This window comes from Abramis brama, assembly GCF_963993115.1.
Source record: "Abramis brama genome assembly, chromosome: 8".
Taxonomy (NCBI): domain Eukaryota; kingdom Metazoa; phylum Chordata; class Actinopteri; order Cypriniformes; family Leuciscidae; genus Abramis; species Abramis brama.
Window position 1 is genome coordinate 30871988 of NC_139970.1, and position 18243 is coordinate 30890230.

Genomic DNA, 18243 nt, shown 5'->3' on the forward strand with positions numbered 1-18243 from the left:
CAAAAATGTTCAAATGCATACTGTATAGCCCTGTGTTTTTTGTTGTTGTTGTTAACTTGCTGTATTTTTCAAAAACCAATGGACCTCCTATCCATGCATTTTAGTACAACTGTTCACTTTCTCTGAGGCTAGGCAGAGATCCAATGGATTCCACACTTTTAAACTCAGTAATGTGTAAAAACACAACTGGACACAGTAATCCTTCTATGCAACACTATGAAAATATTGCGGGTACAACACGTGTGAAATTCAAGCAAAGGTGGAAAGACACCGGTCCACCCTTGTTGGTTCAATTTCAGCAGTGTGAAGGGAAGTAGAAGAATAGCATGAAAATACAGACAGACAGTGGTTACCACTATAATTCAAAGCTTTTTTTGTTGTTCAAAAGAGTGATTCTAGTAATACCTTTGTCTATATATTATATCTGCAGGCTGATATTTCAGATCTAAGGATGGTATCGTTAGAACCAACAACCCTGTCATCTTAGCAGCATCATCTTTGCGATCCTTGGTCTTCAAAAGTGTCCCGTTGGCTCGAGGAAGCAGGTGAAAAAATAAAAGCACGATGCACTTTAAACTAAGAAGGAGACTTGTTGACTGAAGTTGTCTCGAGGTCAGCCCTCGCTCAGCTCACTAACTTTCAAGAGCAGCCAGCATGTGTGAGATGCCCCTAGGGACTGCGTTCCATCTCCTTTGAAGCCCCCATTCTGAGCTTCACTGTTTTCTTTGCTGTCATGGCTGCCGGCTTCCTACTTCGGGTGACCCTACGGCCCCAGCCTCGGCACATCAGAACAGCGACTCGCAAAACACCTTTCCGACATTAACTACAGAGGACTCGGAGGAACAATAGGCCATGATCCAGTCCTCGAGACACATATGTCAGATACCACGGAAGGCGTGTAAACAAACATGCTAACAAAAACCATTGGCCTATAGCGGTGTGTGCAACTCATGGTAACTCAACATTTTAAAACGCAATTTGTTGCAATGTCCACAGTGGGGTACGTTCTTGGTGAATAGCCAAGAGTAACATACTTTGCAATTACAAAGTGTAACAGACTAATAAATAGAGGCCCAGCTGACATAACATGAGGTCAAAGATGAAAGTCAAGATAGTGGATATGTTCCATATGTCTTGAGACTACAGTTACACGTGACAAACTCATTTGAGCCGGTTAAGAAACCATAGTCTTGACCTTAAAAAAAGACTATAATGTGGCCAGAATTGAAGCAACCATGTGAGGAGGGAATATTCATAACAGACAAAAGTGAACATTAATTAGATTAATTTATTTATTTAGTTATGTAGAGACCGTACAAAGACTTCTGTGGCATGCAGTTATCAAAAAACAGTGTTATCCAAAAGTCCTTTGCCTCTGTTCTATTTTGCGTTTCAGCATGTTGTAGTTTTCCTTGGTCCCTGGGGCGCTGGGATCCAGTCGAAGAGACAGTTCATAGTGCCGCTTTGCCAAGTCTAGTTTTCCCCAACGGTGATAAAGAACAGCTGCAGGAACACAAAAAAGACCTGTCACTTAAATCAAGGGACTGTACAGTAACTCAGCATCGGTCCCCAGTGAATGGGAGACGAATCATAGCCACTTCGCTTTGTTTATTGATTCAATCGCACCGATTTATCCCTGTATCGTGTAACATTGCAGGAGTCAAAACTTGCACAACTGTTTTTGTGACAATACTGAAGTGCCAGCGGGATCCTGGGAGACTTACCAAGATTACCATGGCAACTGGCAACGTTTGGGTTGATCTTCAGAGCATTAAGAAAGAATCCTTCCGACTCCTGTGAGTAAAAAGAACATTGGTTATTATAAAGTTCCTTCTCTGTCAAAGAAATAGTTTGAGTAACATTTTCACAGAGGAAGCAACACTACATGGAAAAAAGTTTGTATTAACCTTGTATTTTTCCTGTTTCCCAAGGACATTGGCGAGGGAGAACATGATGGTGTGATCTTTTGGCAATATCTTTAATGCTTCCTTTCCAATCAGCTCAGCCTGAGCCAGATTGCCTTTCATGAAAAGACAAAACATTAAATAGTTAACTTGCTTAACCCACTGGGCATTTACTTTTCCAAAAGATTAGGCATAATGATTTTTGGTTGGTGATAAAAAAAATAAAAATAATGGACATACAAAATGCTTACGTATTTTGCTTAAACCTCAGTGCTACATGAGCTTCTTGTATAGTATTCTCCCATATTTATAATAACTAACAATCATATTACATATAACATTTTAGTATATTATATTAAAACAACTTCTTAGTAATGAACTTCAGAAGCTTTAAATACCTTTAGCATGAAGGTAGATAATATAAATATTGCTTCGACCTGTTTTGGGACAGTTTTTTGTGAGAAAATTTAATCTTAATTTTCATAAACTGTGCCGCACCAGAAGTTGCTGCGGCCACCAAGCCTAAAGGCAGAATCATGCATAGCGTCTGTTACACTGAAGGACGAACCTCAAGCAATATCTAGGGACCAGAATTTCAGTGACTACTAACTTACACAGTGTAAGTAACCACCTAGCAACCACTCAGAACCCTAGCAACGTGCTAAGATCACATAGAACGCCTTAGCAGTTGCACATCATGCTCTGGCTATCATTTGGAACAGCCTAGTATGGATTTTTGCACAGGTAAACCACTCACATTTTCTTTATAAAATGTAAAAATCTAGCCATTTAAAATAAAGAACATTTAATTAGTGTTTAGTGCCAGACTTTTGAATCTTTTTCACAGAAAAAAAGCGTTAGTTGTGTATTAAACCATTTACAGCAATAAAATTGGCCAATTAAAAACCTAAGGAATGATGAGGAGAAAATTGATTACATTCTTATATATAGTTCAAAATGTCACAAACAGAGAATTGTATACCGTCCTTCTGTAATTTCTGTTGACTTTGCAGAGCGGATTGCTCTGGTGTGTCAGCAGCCTCCAGAAGAGAGTTTTTCCACTCCACACATGGCTGATTCTTTTAGCTTCCTAATTAGAGGGCAACACAAGGGCTACTGACTTATTGATCTGGATGTCAAAACTTCCTCTGACCACAGGCTCAGATAGATCTTCTCTCACTGGCTGGCCCTTAACAAATTCATGAGCTGCTGAGGATTATTCCTCACTGTTGAAACCTAAATATGACTCATGTTTTATGTTCGCACACTTTCTTGATACTTTTTCAGTTTAATCTTACAATGAAAAACAATAGCAGGAGAAAACTCCAATTTCCTGGTTGCAATAATTGACTTATTTTTGGGAGGGGTTTGGGGATCAATTGGGACTGGAAAATGCAGAGGGTGAAGATGCTGGTGCCAGGTTGTTTTTTTGTTGTTTTTTTGGCAAGGAAAATGGGCCGTGCCAAGACTCTCCAGGGAGGGCCAACCTGCCTGGGAGACGCGTTTGAATAAACGGCTTCTGTCAGGGAATCGCGCCATTCTCCACACGGCAGGGAAGAGTGGCTTTAAAACAACACACAAGGCTTTTAATACATAAATTTCAAGCATTGTTGATTCTTGCTCTTCCGGTCTAATCATGTTGGGTTCTTATGCCGGCATTTCCCGGAAAAGACATCCTCTGTTAATCCTGTAATATCTCGTCAAAACGGCTATTTTTGGGGAAATTGTTCCCTCATAATAATAAAAACACAGGCACAGAAATATATGCATATCAATATGGTTAAATGAACTAAATATATAAAAAAAATTAAATTTTTTTTAGTAGGGCTGGTCAATAAACAAAATTCAAGATATATCTGCAATCATTTTTGCTGGTGATACAAATTCAAGAAACACAGTAAATAACATTTTAATGTTTCTTGATTGACAATTACTTTTTCCAAAGGCTGTCATTAGACTACTTTCAAAACTTTCATGAATCGAAAAATGCCAAAAGTGGTAAGTTTGATTCGTTTCTGTGAATCAGTTCTTCTGAACTGATGACGTGATTATTTTTAACTACGTTTCTACTGTTTGAGTTAAACATTTATTATTCTGAATTCTACTTTTGTTTGAAGTTATGGTTCTGACTGTAAATTGTAACACATCCCAAAGTATGTTAAACTTGCCCAACTATATTACTCAACGTGCTAATTATATCAAACAAAGACAAAACATTAAAAGGTTACCGGACAATTCTAATAGAAACTAAGTTGCTAAGGTATCCGTGTAGGGTCTGTGACGAGAAGAGGGGGTGAAGATGGGGTGCAGGAGTTAATTGTTGTAAAGGGTGAACTAATTATGCAGCATGGCCCCATGTGGCAGCGTGCACCTGACGCTCAGCATCTGCAGAATGGAAGTTCACACCTCTCTCTCTCCTTCTATCACACACACAGCTATGAGCCACGGCTATACTTGGGACACACCAGACGAAAACGACAAGGCGGGAAGAATTGGGAGGAAGCCAAGATCATCTGTTTACCCCCAAGGGCAGGGTCAAGGTCATGTTTAATGAGAACATTCACTCAGCTTATACATACATGACTGGCCCTGTCTGTACTTAACAATACGAATCTATACTGCATTGTTAAACTGTGATACATGCAAAAGACTATGTACAGTCCACAAACTGAACTCCGATAAGGACCCCAATGTAAGGCTCACTATCGCACATATATACACCAATTAAACAAACAAATAAACATGAAATATTGAAATAAGTTACAATTATTTTAGGGGTTGTTTACACCTGGCCACTTCATGCGTTTTCTCAGATCGGATAGCTATCTGATTTATCAAAACGTTTCCATTTACACCTGGTCACATAAATGTGTTTTTGCAAAATGGATATAAATCCGATCTTCAATTCCCGCGCTATATGCAGATTTAATGGAGTGCACGTCACCGAAAGCATCAGATATGAGCTGCATTTTATTGATCATCAGCTAAAATTTCAAAATCAAAGAGAGAGCGGCAACAGCCTTGGTAAGATCATTTCGTTTCTTTACTTTTAATGATGATGATTGTGTGTTAAGAGTCTGCAACTTACTCTCACTTTGATTTGCGATAGTTTGCACATTGGCTTAATGAATACATGCTCAGCTGCACATCTGCGATGATGCGTGTTGCAGTAGCGTCATCATATCTGGCTATAACATGACACAGCCTATAACATGCTCTCACACGTTTATTTTTTAGCATTTTTGGGAGGAGTAAAATTTACATATGTGGTTTCAACAACCAGATGCATTTACACTTGTCCACTTTCGTCCGGAATACGGCCCAGACCTCCTCCTGAAGTGATTTGAGCGATCGGATTCAAATCCGTCTCGAATGCGTTTCGGAGGGCATTTACACCTGGTCTTTTCATGATCGGATAGCTATCCGATCACAGAAAACGCATGAAGTGGCCAGGTGTAAACAGCCCCTTAGTATGTGAGAAGAAAGAGACTGCAGAGTAATATAAGACGCTATGTTGCTATGTAGGGACAATGTATAATTAAATAATTAGCAGTCATTAAATAAAATAATTGACCATGGAATGCAGCAACAGACCAATCAGAATCAAGTATTCCAGACTACATGTAGTACATCAGCAACAAGTATACTAATTTTCCCTTTTTGTGACAGGATGAACTGACCTTTTAATCAAACCCAATAAATTCCAACTCCACCTTACCAGTGTTGTCCAACAGTATGACCATGTTGTTCCAGGCCAGGCTGTGGTCAGGCTTCAGCATGGTGGCGTTCCTCCAGGCATTTAGCGCGTCAATGCTGCGGTTCAGGTCTGCATACTAGAGATAAAACAAACAAGCACCCAAAAAAGTCTTATGCTTTACACTGTCATTTTTTAAATAATTTTATTCTAGGAGGAAAAAAGGGGGGAAAGGGCAATGAAATGATTTAGGTGGGATTCAAACTAGCATTTCCTGCATGAGCAACAAAGCTCAACACGACTCTGAAGCGTGTTGATTAACCACTAGTCCACATCTTTGATAAAACTAAGGGTGTAACAATACATCGTTATATCGAGATGTGAAAACGCGACGACATGTATTGTTGATGTAAACGATATGATTCGTGATAGTCTCAGCTTACTGTATTTATAAAGTAATCCACCCAAAAATGTAGATTCTGTCATCATGTACTCACCCCCATGTTGTTTCAAACCTATAAGATTTTCATTTAACTTCCAAGCACAAACGAAGATATTTTTTATGAAACCTGAGATATTTCTGTCCCTCCATTTAAAGTCCATTCCTTTAAAACTTAAAAGATCTACAAAAAAAAATCATAATGGCATCGTAAAAATAATCAATCGAGTGGTCTAATCCAAATCCAACGGTGCATCTGAAATCACATACAGTCTGAGTAGGTACTACATTATTATTTGAACTAACTTGTGTTGATATATAATATGGAAGTATTTGATTTCGGACGCAGTGCAAGTATTTTGAAGAGACACGATGGCTTTATGAACAGATTTACAACAATGCGCATACTGTAGTAAACACGGACATTCAAATGCTTGCGTGACACGCAAAAACAACATGAGAAAGAATAAAAGCAGAACTAAAATTTTTGTATGTACTAACCATTGACAGTTTGGGAATAGTCATTTTGACAAGCTTTCTTGCGATTAGAACTGTGATTGATTGCATCAATCATCTGAAGGCACTAAACACTCCTCAAAGTGAAAGCACAAACATAATTTTAATCACCATCTCACATTTAGTTTTAGAATTATGATTATTCAAAACGTTTCTGATGGTTTCTTATATGTATTGTGCATTAATAGCAGGAGAAGCGGAACAAAGCAAGCTCCGGGAAAGTCTGTGCAAATCCAACAAATGCCTGCATTGGAAGTTTACGGCATTTCATTGAAATTACTCCATTAAACTACTATATATAATGTTGAATATAATGTATAATAATGCAATGGGGGGAATATTTGTGGGTCCTGATAATTATAAAATAATAATAATATTATTATTATTTTAATGATAATAATAAAGTAAATATAATAATAAAAACCTCTCCTTTATTTTGGCTTGAAATATCACGATAGTATTGTATCGTGAGCTCAGTATCGCAATTTTTATCGAATTGTGACATGAGTGTATCGTTACACCCCTAGATAAAACTGCTCTGAAGTTGATAATTCATAGAGTACAGGAATCAAATCTTCATTAACACAAAAATAGCATGTCATTACACATCAAATTGGCAATATTTAGAGCGGAATAGCCAATTTCTTGCCATAATTGATAATAAATTGCACCATGTTGGTTTGTACTCATACAGGAAGAGTGAATATAATAGCTAAGGACCAAAAGCACACTAGACATAATAAAAATCCATGCTGTTCAGATTAATGAAATTGATGTTTATGGAGAATATGGGGAAATGTCTATCATAAGAAAGAAAACATGCTTTAAATGCATTGAAGGCTGTATGCAAATTACAGAGAAAACTAATCGCTTACCAGACGTCCCAAATTATAATAACAGTCCGGGTACTTTTTCCTGAATCGAATGGCATTCCGATAGCTCTGTTCAGCCTTGTCAAACTTTTTCAGACTGTTTTGAACAATACCCAAATTCATCCAAGCTGCAGCAAAATCAGGCCTAAACCAAATCAAAGAAACACAGCAGAATGATTTACAAGGATGAATTAAGGCTTCATAACAACAGCACTGATATATTTGAACTCAAAATCTTTACTCACTGGATGTAAACCGCAGCTGACAGGAGCTCTTCGGCTTCCCTTAACTCGTTTCTTTCCTTTAATATATTGCCAAGGTTGTTCATAGCATGAACGTACTTGGGGTGTAATCTGTACCAACAACAAACAGAAAAAGCATATATGGAAATAAGGTGAACTAATTTATATGTCGCATAATAGACACTACACTGCACTGTTGAAAGTGGAAAGTTTTGAGTGTTTGCCAAACCGAATATGATGCAGTCATGACTTCTTTTTTTTTTTTTACCTCACTGCCTCCCTGTAGTACTTGACAGCAGCACTCTGGTTGCCTCTGTCAGCAAGGCTTTTGCCAACATTATAATGCACCTGTGCAAGGAAGGAGAAAGTTAGAGAGCTCATCAAGCTAATGAACTCACTGGTGTGCAAAACTGGACTGAATACAATTGAGAACAAATATTTTATTTATTTTATTTTTATTTATTTTTTTAGCTTGATGCTTCAAATCCAGACTGACTCACAGAACACTTATTACAGGTTCAGTTCAGTCTCTTCCTCAAGGCATTTTGGGTGTTGATGGGTAAGCTGAAGTTACCATAATGGATTTCACCAATGGAGTTGAGTTAAACTGCAGTATGAAGGGGAAGGTGTGCAGTCTCACCTTGGCGTTGAGCGGGCAGACAGACAGGGCGCTGGTGAAGAGACTCTGTTCAGACCTCCACTGCTGACTGCGCTGTGCAGAGCGAGCCACGTTCACACACAGCAGCGTCAACGTGGCCGCTCTCAGCAGCCTCTGCGGTCATCCCACAGACACGAGACGTGAACACAAACTCAACGGAACATTAGTTACAGTGAATTATGGTCTGATGGTGAATATTAGGAGGTGATAAGTGGGAAATTGAACAGGTTGAACAGGAAGTAGAACAGGTCACATACCTTGTGTTTCCTCCAGTGGCAGCAACAGTAGCCCACAGCGTAGGCAAGAATGAGGCAGTAGCCCGCTGAGGAGAGGTACAGCACCCGCTCTGCTATCACAAACCCCACCCTGAAGAACAGATTACTGGCTGGCAAGAATGGAATGACCAGCAGTACCAAGCCAAACGTCAGAGTCCTAAACAGGACACATTAAATTGATCAAGAGTGACAGTAAAGAAGTTTTCAAATAAATGCTGTTCATTTGGATCTTCACCCATTAACAGAAACATTAGAGTTAGTCTGGAGTGCCCTATTCGACAGCATGTGTAGGTAATATAATCCCAGCAATTTTCTAATTGGACACAATGTTTTACACCAACAACAGAATTGATTTTGTAAAGTTTGTTTGTTATACACTGATGCCATTCAGCTTGCCATTTCTTGCGGATATAAGTGTTTATGATATGTTTGAGTTCTGAAGGTGGAATTGGGCATTTTTTGAGCTCTGAAGATCAAGCTTCCTTACTCACAGCATCAGCTAGATCATTTCCTGAAATTCCACAATGCCCTGGTACCCAACAAAACAATAACTTTAAAATTCTGTGCCTCCAAGGACCTCACATTTCCATAAATGCTGGGTGTTCATAACTCAGGATGAATATTTTTTGTTGTCATACAGCAAAGAGAACTGAGGTGCAAAAACTGCTTGATAAGCTGGATTAATTTTGTGATTATTGTGTATTGCAGGGCTACATTGATAATAAGAAATGTTTCTTAAACACCAAATTAAAATATTAGAATGATTTCTGAAGGATCATGTGACAAATGAATAAAAATAGTAACATTTTAAATTGTACTGATATTTTACAATACTGATTTTACTGTATTTTTGCTCAAATAAATTCAGCCTTGGAGAGTATAAGAAAACATTATAAAACATTTAAGACATCTTACTGTCCCCAAACCTTTAAACCGTAGTGTTTATATTTATATAAAATACATATATTGATGCAATATTTTAAGACAAAAATGTGATTGTATTATCACAGCCCAAACTTAATGTATTAAACATAGAAGAAATAGTTGCCAATAATTTTAGTTGCCATTACTTTTCCATAAGGAGAATTTGAATAAGGAGTATTTTTGTATTTTGTGTTTCAGGGGGAAAAAAACCCAAAGAAAACAGGATTGGATTTAAATGATACAAGTAATATATGTGATCTATCCATTAAAATAAGTCTTAAAGTAGTATTACAGTATGACAACTGTATAGAAATAAATGTTCAGGTAACAACAACTAGGCTGTCTTCTTCAAATCATCACTACACAAAGCATGTCTTGTTTTGATACAGTGCTTACCTTCTTTTATTGCTGTCCTGTGAGCACAGGGCTTGGCTTACCAAGCCCATCAGACAGCACCATAACACAAGAGGCCAGACAATCCTCCAATCAGTGGCTGATTTGATCAGAGGCACACAGCCCATTGACCAATCAAAACACAACCACCAGGGACACAGCAGCAGCCAGGCATTCAAGGAGTAGTAGTAATTATAGTTCACAATCTGAAGATTGAAGGAGAGCAGAGAAGAGGAACATGTGAAAACACAGTCTGCATGGGGAAAATGACTAAGAAGTTATATTAAAGAGTACAGTTTATGAATACATTTTAAAATGATTATTATATTACTAATTATTTTTATAATTATTAATATACATATGTATATATATACAGTGAAAACAGTGTCATGTAAACAAGTCCTTTTTTCTTCTAAATACAATTTTTAACTACAAAAATACATTGATATAAAATGTATAGTAAAAATACATATTAACAGTATCACAAGAATATTATAAAAAAAAACTTCAAAAGATAGGGCTGCATAATATATAGAAATTATCGGAATATTGCAAATGGCTTATGATATTCTAAAAGATTATGAAAAGTCTAAGTTTTAGGTTGACACAGACAGCAGCAAATAGACTAGACATATACATACATGTGACATGCTTAATGTTATTAGGCGCAATAAAGCGAAGTACTCATGTGCACAGGAAGTAGTCACTAGGACAGCACATAATTACGATTTCAGTTCTCTTCCGCAGCTTATATGGCCAAAAACACACAAATTATGCAAATTGCCAAACTTTGTGAGTATTCATGTAAACAAGTCATTTATGTCTTAAAGGTAGGGTAGGTAGACATTCCAAATTTGTTTAAACTGTCCTTATATACCAATACATAATTAAAATATAAGTACTCTGAAAAAGAGAGTATAAAAATCGAGTGTCTGTAGACCTCTCACGACTGTTGTAAACACAGCTAATTATTTCCATTTACTCCACCCCCTCCCTTCTGGGCTCCTTCCAAAGACACGCCCCCAAAACACATGAACGCGCAACGCCAAATGCTCATGAAGATGCATTTATTTACCTGAGACGAGTGGAGAGGAAGGAGCCCAGTGCATGCAGTGACATCATGTCATAATCACATGTAATAAAATACCTAACTTTATCACTATAAATATAAACAAATAAGATGGCTTTTAGTACTCACTATCAAGCTAGCATATCGATACGGGTAAAGTTAAAAATATTTTGTTTGATTCGGTAACGAGCTATATTTAGGCTATAGGTAACGAGCTATATTTATAAGGCAAAGCTAAAAACAGGTTGCATTGATGCACGTTTTTCCATTACCATCACTTAAACTGTGATGAAGGTGAATTTCGTGTAAGAGTCATAACATATACGGTGTTTTGCATGTAAGAGTTTACATGATGAAAACATTGTTGACTCTGATGAGGACTAACGTTACACTCCGGTGACAAGTACCGCATCGTCGGTTCAAGGACAGGTCCGGGGTCGAGGGCGAAGCAGAGGAGGTCGTTCAAGAGTGCGGGCAACCAGGGTCCGAGGAAGTAGTTTTTGCCTTGTTTGCCTTCGCTGACTGCATATGCAGGTGCTTTGAATTTTGAATGCTCTTTCTCTGCCATAATTTTACTCTTCGTAGGTTCCGCGCCTCTCTTGCACTCCCCTCAAATCAAACGGGTGCGCGCGCATATGGGCAGATCTAGCAACAGTGGTGGTAGCCATGGTTGCGAGAGTGAGTGACAGTCGCCCAAACCAATCAATTGTTTCGTCCCGAATAGAAATAATGAGCTGTGTTTATTGCAGATTAAAAGGTCTACAGTCACTCGATTTTTAAACTCTCTTTTTCAGAGCACTTACATTTTAATTATGTATTGGTATATAAAGACAGTTTAAACAAATTTGAAAAAAAGTTTTTTATAAAAATCCTACCTACCCTACCTTTAAGTGGAGTAAAAAGTTGAGAAAGAAAGCACACGTAACAATATCTTGGATCCATACAGCTCTTAAAGTGACAGCAGCTTTAATAGGCATCAGTATATACTGTATTTGATTCATACAGTGAAGACTAAGCAGTGTTTTATTTTTACATTTGATTATTCAGTTTCTGTTGTTTAATAACATTATCGTATCACATATTGAATTGCATTATTTAAAGAGTTATCACATTTTTCTTCAATATCGTGCAGCCCAATCAAAAGTGCCGTTCAAAAACCCAAACTGAAAGGACTGCTTACCCTTAAGATAACATTTTCAGCAAAGGATGCTGGGTTATCCACCTCAGTGAAAGATGGAGGCCCAGTTCCCATGATCCTCCATCTTGCATACAAAAGAAAGGAACCACCAAGAAAGAGAAGAGCCAACCTCATAAGCAAACCGCTCTGCACTAACCCACCAACCTGGGTGTAAAAGAGAAAATATATATCAATCCAAAGTTTGTTTGGGTCTAAAGAGCGACTGTGAGTAAGACACTTACATCAGCTGATTTTCTCCTGGACAGCAGCCGGTGAGCGAGTTCATATATGTTCAGATTACAGACCATGAGAATATCATAAGCAGCATTCACCCCCTTCAGACACGGAAGAAAAGAACAAGAATATTTTATAGATGATCAAGGATATGTATTGTAAAAATAGATGTGGGATTATCTAATATTTATATGCTAATACCATATACTGTATTTGATCTGCAGATCTCAAATGTATACATTTTCACTCACCAAAACCGTAATGCCTTGCTCCTTGCACAGCATGGCTACTGCACAAAGAAGAATGCTGCCAAATATCCACAACACAGAGAACTTTCTATCACCACCTACAGAGAAAAATTCAAGAGCAACTAAATAAAACAGTATGCTTGGTACAAAGAAAGACATTTTTTCAGCAATATTCCAACATGCAGTGTCTGTAAATTAAAGGATTAATTCACCCAAAAATGTAAATGCAGTCATTATTTCTCCACTGTTCAAACTTGTATGACTTGCTTTCTTTTTTATACAATTACAATGAATGAGGAATTACGCTTTAAATCTTCAAATAGCACATAAAAGCACTATAAAAGTATCCTTAAAGAGGTATATAGAGTTCATGAACAAATAACTCTGATCTTTTCTCAGTGGATCAAGTTCACAAAACCTGTATGATCCCATCTTTTTGAAGAGGTTAAATTGTCATTGAAAAAATCAAACGTAAGACATCAGAAGATTTACAATACAGTACACAAGTTAAATGGACTACTTTTGTGATGCTTTTATGCTGCTTGTGTCTTTTTTGAATCCTGAAAACCTGAAGTCAAAATCAGAGACCAACTTCATGGAAAAGAGCAACCAGTGCAATTTTTGAAATTTTTCCTTTTATTCGTTACATTTATATAGTGCTTTTCTCAGCACTCAAAGTGCATTACATGTCCACCTGGATGATGCAACGGCAGCCATGGTGCACCAGAACTGCAACGAACACCACCTTATTGGTGGAGAGGAGACAGAGTGATGAAGCCAATCAGTATATATGGGGATGAATAGGAGGCCATGATGGACAGAGGCCAAAGGGCAAATTTGGCCAGGATGACGGGGTTAAACCCCTACTCTTTTTTCGAAGGACATCCTGGGATTTTTAATGACCACAGAGAGTCAGGACCTTGGTTTAACGCCTCACCAGAAGGACGATGTTCCACAGATACAATAAAGTTTAGAACAGCAGAGTAAATGATGACCGAATAAAAAAAATAAAAAAAAATTATTCCTTTCAAATTTTATTGCTGTAATTTAACATAATAAAATTGCCATAATAACTGTAACAAAGACTAGTGCTTCAGTTTATCAACTGACCTTGAAACGCTCTGCAGTAAACCAGAAAAGAGAGTTGAAAAAAGAGGGCACACAACAAATCTGCTCTGCCAACAATGCCAGCCACCTACAAGACAAAGAGCCAACAAAAATGATTATTCATAAGATCAACTATATACTTTAGAGAGCTAAAGGACATTGTTACATCAAGCATCATCCGTCATCAAGCAGGTCACGGCTGTGAAATCCCCCCCGGGGGCATTCGTTCTAATAGCATCTACGCATTCTGCATCTACACCTAAACTAATGAAATCCTGCTTGTACATTAAAGACAAAAATGGGCAGCATAAAAACATCCTTCGCCATCCTTTCGTCTGTGAAATTGCCTGTATTTCTGGCAGTGTCAAATTAACGGTGGAGGCAGGAGGCAGCACTCATTACAGAACTGCAGTCGGCCCTGGCTGGAGTCCTGGGGCCACCTTCTTTGATACATCCCGTAGGCCCTAAGTCAGTGGTCTTTCTGAACCTCACCCCCTCCAGGTCCAGGGCCGGTCTTTCTGAACCTGATTAAAGAGCAGATACCGGAGCATTGCCAGTCTCTGCCGTGCTCGGACGCATCCGTGGCAGGTCAGAGCGAGCGTTCGTAACTGTTAATAGCCACGGCTGACTGTAGAGCCCACCTATGTGATGCACACCAGCTGCGTGAAGCTTTCTTCTCCATAGGCCTTGTAATGTATATTTCATGCAACATCAATGAACATTGTGATGTGGAGCATTGTAGACAAAGATTGTTTACCGGGCAGAGACAGCCTGCTGAATCACGTCTTCCCACTCTACTTACACTTTCCGTGTGAACTGGATGTGCAGCAAAGAAGAGCGCAGCCAGCAAGGAAGCTTTCGGAGAGAGATTGAGTTTCGCCCCTCTTCCATCGTGAACCAGGCCGCCAATTAATATTGCAAACACATCGATCATTAACATCGAAATAACACAGTGGAGGGCAACGTTGAGCGTGTGGAAGCCGATTGGATGCAATCCACCGGCCAAGAGGTAGTTGATCCTGGGAAAATAAATAACATCCAGAATAATTAAAACCAACTTTGACTACTGTGATCACAAAAGTTTTGTATTTCTGAAACACAAACAAGCAGAGATATGATGGCATACAGACATAGCAGCATTATAGACTAACTTTTATGGTTGAGTTGGGATAACGGGCCATTACTGATGCAAAACGATGTCATTCTCATTAGCAGCATGCAGGACATGAATTACGCCCCCTATATAGTTTCCTCACAGTAAGCAGTCAAATGCCAAAGACAATTCTGAAATGAGTTTGAAAAAAAAGCAATATATGCATCCAATTTTAATGTCAATTATTGTGGCGTTTGGTGAGGAAGCACTTGAGGGACCTCTTTTGATTTCCCACTGAGAATAAAATTACAAGTCCACACATCTAATGCATGCAAAGAGGTTTGACAATATTCACTATAAGCAAATTGCCCTATTACCTTGTGTTAATCATCAGTCACACAGCAGTAATTGAAAGACACTTTTGTCTTTGTGGTAACGTACCTGAAGGTCAGGACAGTCAGCGGCCGGTAGGATTTGTGACTGGAGTTACTACTTAAGTTACTTCCCCAAAAGTCATTTTTCCAGATGTTACTCAGAGGAGTGCCAGGATTCAAATCCTACAAAGTGTAGAAATCGCAATGGCTTGCCATACAAAAATACTTACATTTATTTATTATCATATGGAAGAAAATATAATCATTTCTTTAAATATTTTGCATAAATATTATGCAAATATTACAAAAGTATTAGATATATACACACAAAATAATGCAATCCAGTAGACTTGAGATAACAGCCAATCAACAAAACTTAAGACTATACAGGAGAAATTGGTTGAGAATGTAATGTAAAAGTCTGCAAATATATGTATGTTGAGATCACAATTGAAGAAAATTTAAAGGGGGGCTTTCCCCAAAATGTAAAAATTAAATTACTCAAAACAGAATGGCAAAGCTGTTTTTTCATACAGTTGAAATGAATGGCCAATACTTGGTCACCATCCATTGTCAACTCCAATGAATTGGGTTTGGAACAACATGAGGGCAAATAAACGATATCAGAATTTAGATTTTTAGATAAACTATTCCTTTCATAATAAACATCTGAATAAATATTTAAGTAACCAGGGTTTAGGGAGGGGTTAATACCTTGTTATTGATGATGGCTTCTGAATCATCAAAGACAAAGTCCCCATCATGGCTGTTTATGAAACAGATCAGGGCAACAAAGGCAGTGACCAGCCTGGAGTGCAAGGGTCCCAGTTTTGGCAGGGGGATGTGATGATCCCAGTAAGGCTCAGAAAGCACCATCTTTCATGAGGTCTCTGTTCATTCTGACCCACCACTGTCTTGCAGAACAAAGAAAGCAGGTTGGAGGTTTAAATAGCAAACTAACACCCCAAAAAAGACTTCCAAAATCAAAACATTTTACAAGAAGGGTGAACATACTGGAAACATACCTACTGTATACTAAAGAGATCTGTTAGAAAAGGCAGTGTGACATCTCAGCACAGTTGCATGCTATGCTGCTGCATGGTTGTATACACAGATGCATGCAATGCATAGCAACCGGCTGTCACGGCGAGCAAAGGATACTAAACCATTCACACTTTCTACGTTTTCTACACATATATTCTGCTCGCGCGCGAATGACAATCGTCAAAACATGATTCACAAATATTAATAGTATAAACGTGCACTGACGTCAATAACTGTCTGCCCGCCGAAGAAGACGATGTGCAATCTGTAGGAGACGAGCAATACAGGCTTTAAATCACTTGTGTCACATAAATACGATGCACATATCGCGAAACCCCACGAATGTGAAAACAAATGCTTAATACGTGGCTAGACGATGGCTGATCCCTGAATGAGCCTCTCTCGCTGTACTTCCTGCTAGCGCGCGGAGAAGAATAGACTGTGACGTCACGTGACCTGAGCCAGCCAAGTGGAAATAATGTGAGGACTCATACAAACAAATGAAAAATAATTCACAGTAATGGCTACATCACATGAAATGTTAAGCGACAGCAGTGCGATGTGGTATACTTTATCTAAACTTTTTAAACAACATGTCCTAAATGAACTATGGCTGCCTGCATGCATGCCTTCACGTGCTATCGGAATTATGCTAGTTTTCTAACGTTTTGAACGTCCTCTCAAGTCAAAATCTGAACGCGATAAGTAATCACGAAATCAGAAGTGGGAAGTAACGTTAGGACATTTCCGATATGATGCCAGCATTAGCTGCAGTCTTTTTTCTTTCTTTCTTTCTTTTTTTGTTGTTGCCATTTTTGACAAATATCATTAGAATATATTTATACATATTATATTAATATCAAATTAGTTTTCTATAAAAGGATCTTTATTGTATAAAGTGCCCCCTTTTTAAAGTCTATTCCCCCTGGCGCCGCCATTTTGCAATTATCAGAGGCTACAATGAATCCCATAATAATGCTAATTATATGTTACATATAGATATTTTTCAAAGCATAACATAAAAGTACTTAACAATATAAAAACAAACGCAATGTAGCCTAACTGAAGACACAACTTAACAATGGAGCGAGTCAACAACATCAGTTTGATTGGATCAGACTCCGATGTTTAGTGAGAAAATAACATTACAAAATTTACGTAGTGCATATATACGGTGATCGGGTTCGGTTCACTTAGTTTGTCGTGGCCACAACATATAAAGGGGAATGTGATAATAAATCGTGGCCATGAGATCATTATGAAAGTCGTAAAGTCGTGGCCTCGAGATCATATGTTGAGGGAACGATATATTTTTCTTGTGACCACGACTTCATATTTTGAGAGAATGACATTTATTTCTCGTGGCCACGAGTTATGTTGAGGGTAGGCTACCACACCGGTCAATAACCATAGCAGTCGGAGATGGAGATGACTGATGAAATAACATTTTACTTTGAATTAGGAATGTCATATAGAGATATAGTGCGGTCTCTGGCATTAAGACATGGGTACATAATAGAGAGCCTAAGTCCCTCCCCTCCGCTTCCGGCTCATGGGACCTTATTTCGGAAAAAATATGTATGGTAGTCAATGGTGAGAGACAACTTATCTTTTTATTCCGTCTGAACTGTGCCCTGAATTATATGATGTTTGTCAATTTAAAAAATATAATTATGAAAGTCAAGAAAGTCGCAGTTTGTCATAAAACAGAAGAGTAACATTTAGTTTTATGTGAAAATCGCAATAAAATCACAATAAACAAACAAAACAAAAAAACAAAAACAAATTATGACAAACTTAAATTAACAAATTAACCGTTAATTATGACCGAGGTAAAAAGAGGAGCCTGTATCGCGTGTGAAGATTCGGTTCCCACCCGTTATAAAACGGATAGCCACGAGAAACGGATGTTGTTCCCTCAACATATTAAGTCGTGGCCACGAGAAACGGATGTCGTTCCCTCAACATATTAAGTCGTGG

General features: G+C 38.2%; 1 protein-coding gene across 4 annotated transcripts; it reads right to left on the minus strand.

The window, feature by feature from the left end:
• Window positions 1-1268: 1268 nt before the first annotated feature.
• tmtc4 (transmembrane O-mannosyltransferase targeting cadherins 4) lies at window positions 1269-16699 on the minus strand. Of its 4 annotated transcripts, none has more exons than XM_084122843.1 (18): window positions 16245-16699; window positions 15934-16133; window positions 15287-15402; window positions 14555-14771; window positions 13756-13840; window positions 12649-12743; window positions 12406-12498; window positions 12167-12328; window positions 9921-10123; window positions 8583-8757; window positions 8308-8439; window positions 7936-8015; window positions 7671-7778; window positions 7429-7570; window positions 5623-5737; window positions 1908-2020; window positions 1725-1794; window positions 1269-1503 (listed from the first exon to the last, which is right to left on the minus strand). In XM_084122843.1, exons 2-18 carry the CDS (start codon window positions 16093-16095, stop codon window positions 1355-1357), a joined length of 2217 nt encoding a protein of 738 aa, XP_083978969.1. In that variant the 5' UTR covers window positions 16096-16133; window positions 16245-16699; the 3' UTR covers window positions 1269-1354. The 4 variants fall into 4 exon arrangements, with proteins under 4 accessions (XP_083978969.1, XP_083978970.1, XP_083978971.1 ...); XM_084122844.1 differs by having other exon boundaries at window positions 15934-16129; window positions 16489-16689; XM_084122845.1 differs by having other exon boundaries at window positions 16489-16689.
• Window positions 16700-18243: the final 1544 nt, after the last annotated feature.

Bases quoted from the DNA above. Each gene is read 5' to 3' on its own strand.
- tmtc4 (XM_084122843.1), bottom strand. From the start codon at position 16,095: ATGGTGCTTTCTGAGCCTTACTGGGATCATCACATCCCCCTGCCAAAA. The intron at 14,772-15,286 runs GTACGTTACCAC...TTATTTTCCCAG, and splicing joins CTGACTGTCCTGACCTTCAG to GATCAACTACCTCTTGGCCG. The intron at 5,738-7,428 runs GTAAGCGATTAG...TTTTATCTCTAG, and splicing joins ATTATAATTTGGGACGTCTG to TATGCAGACCTGAACCGCAG.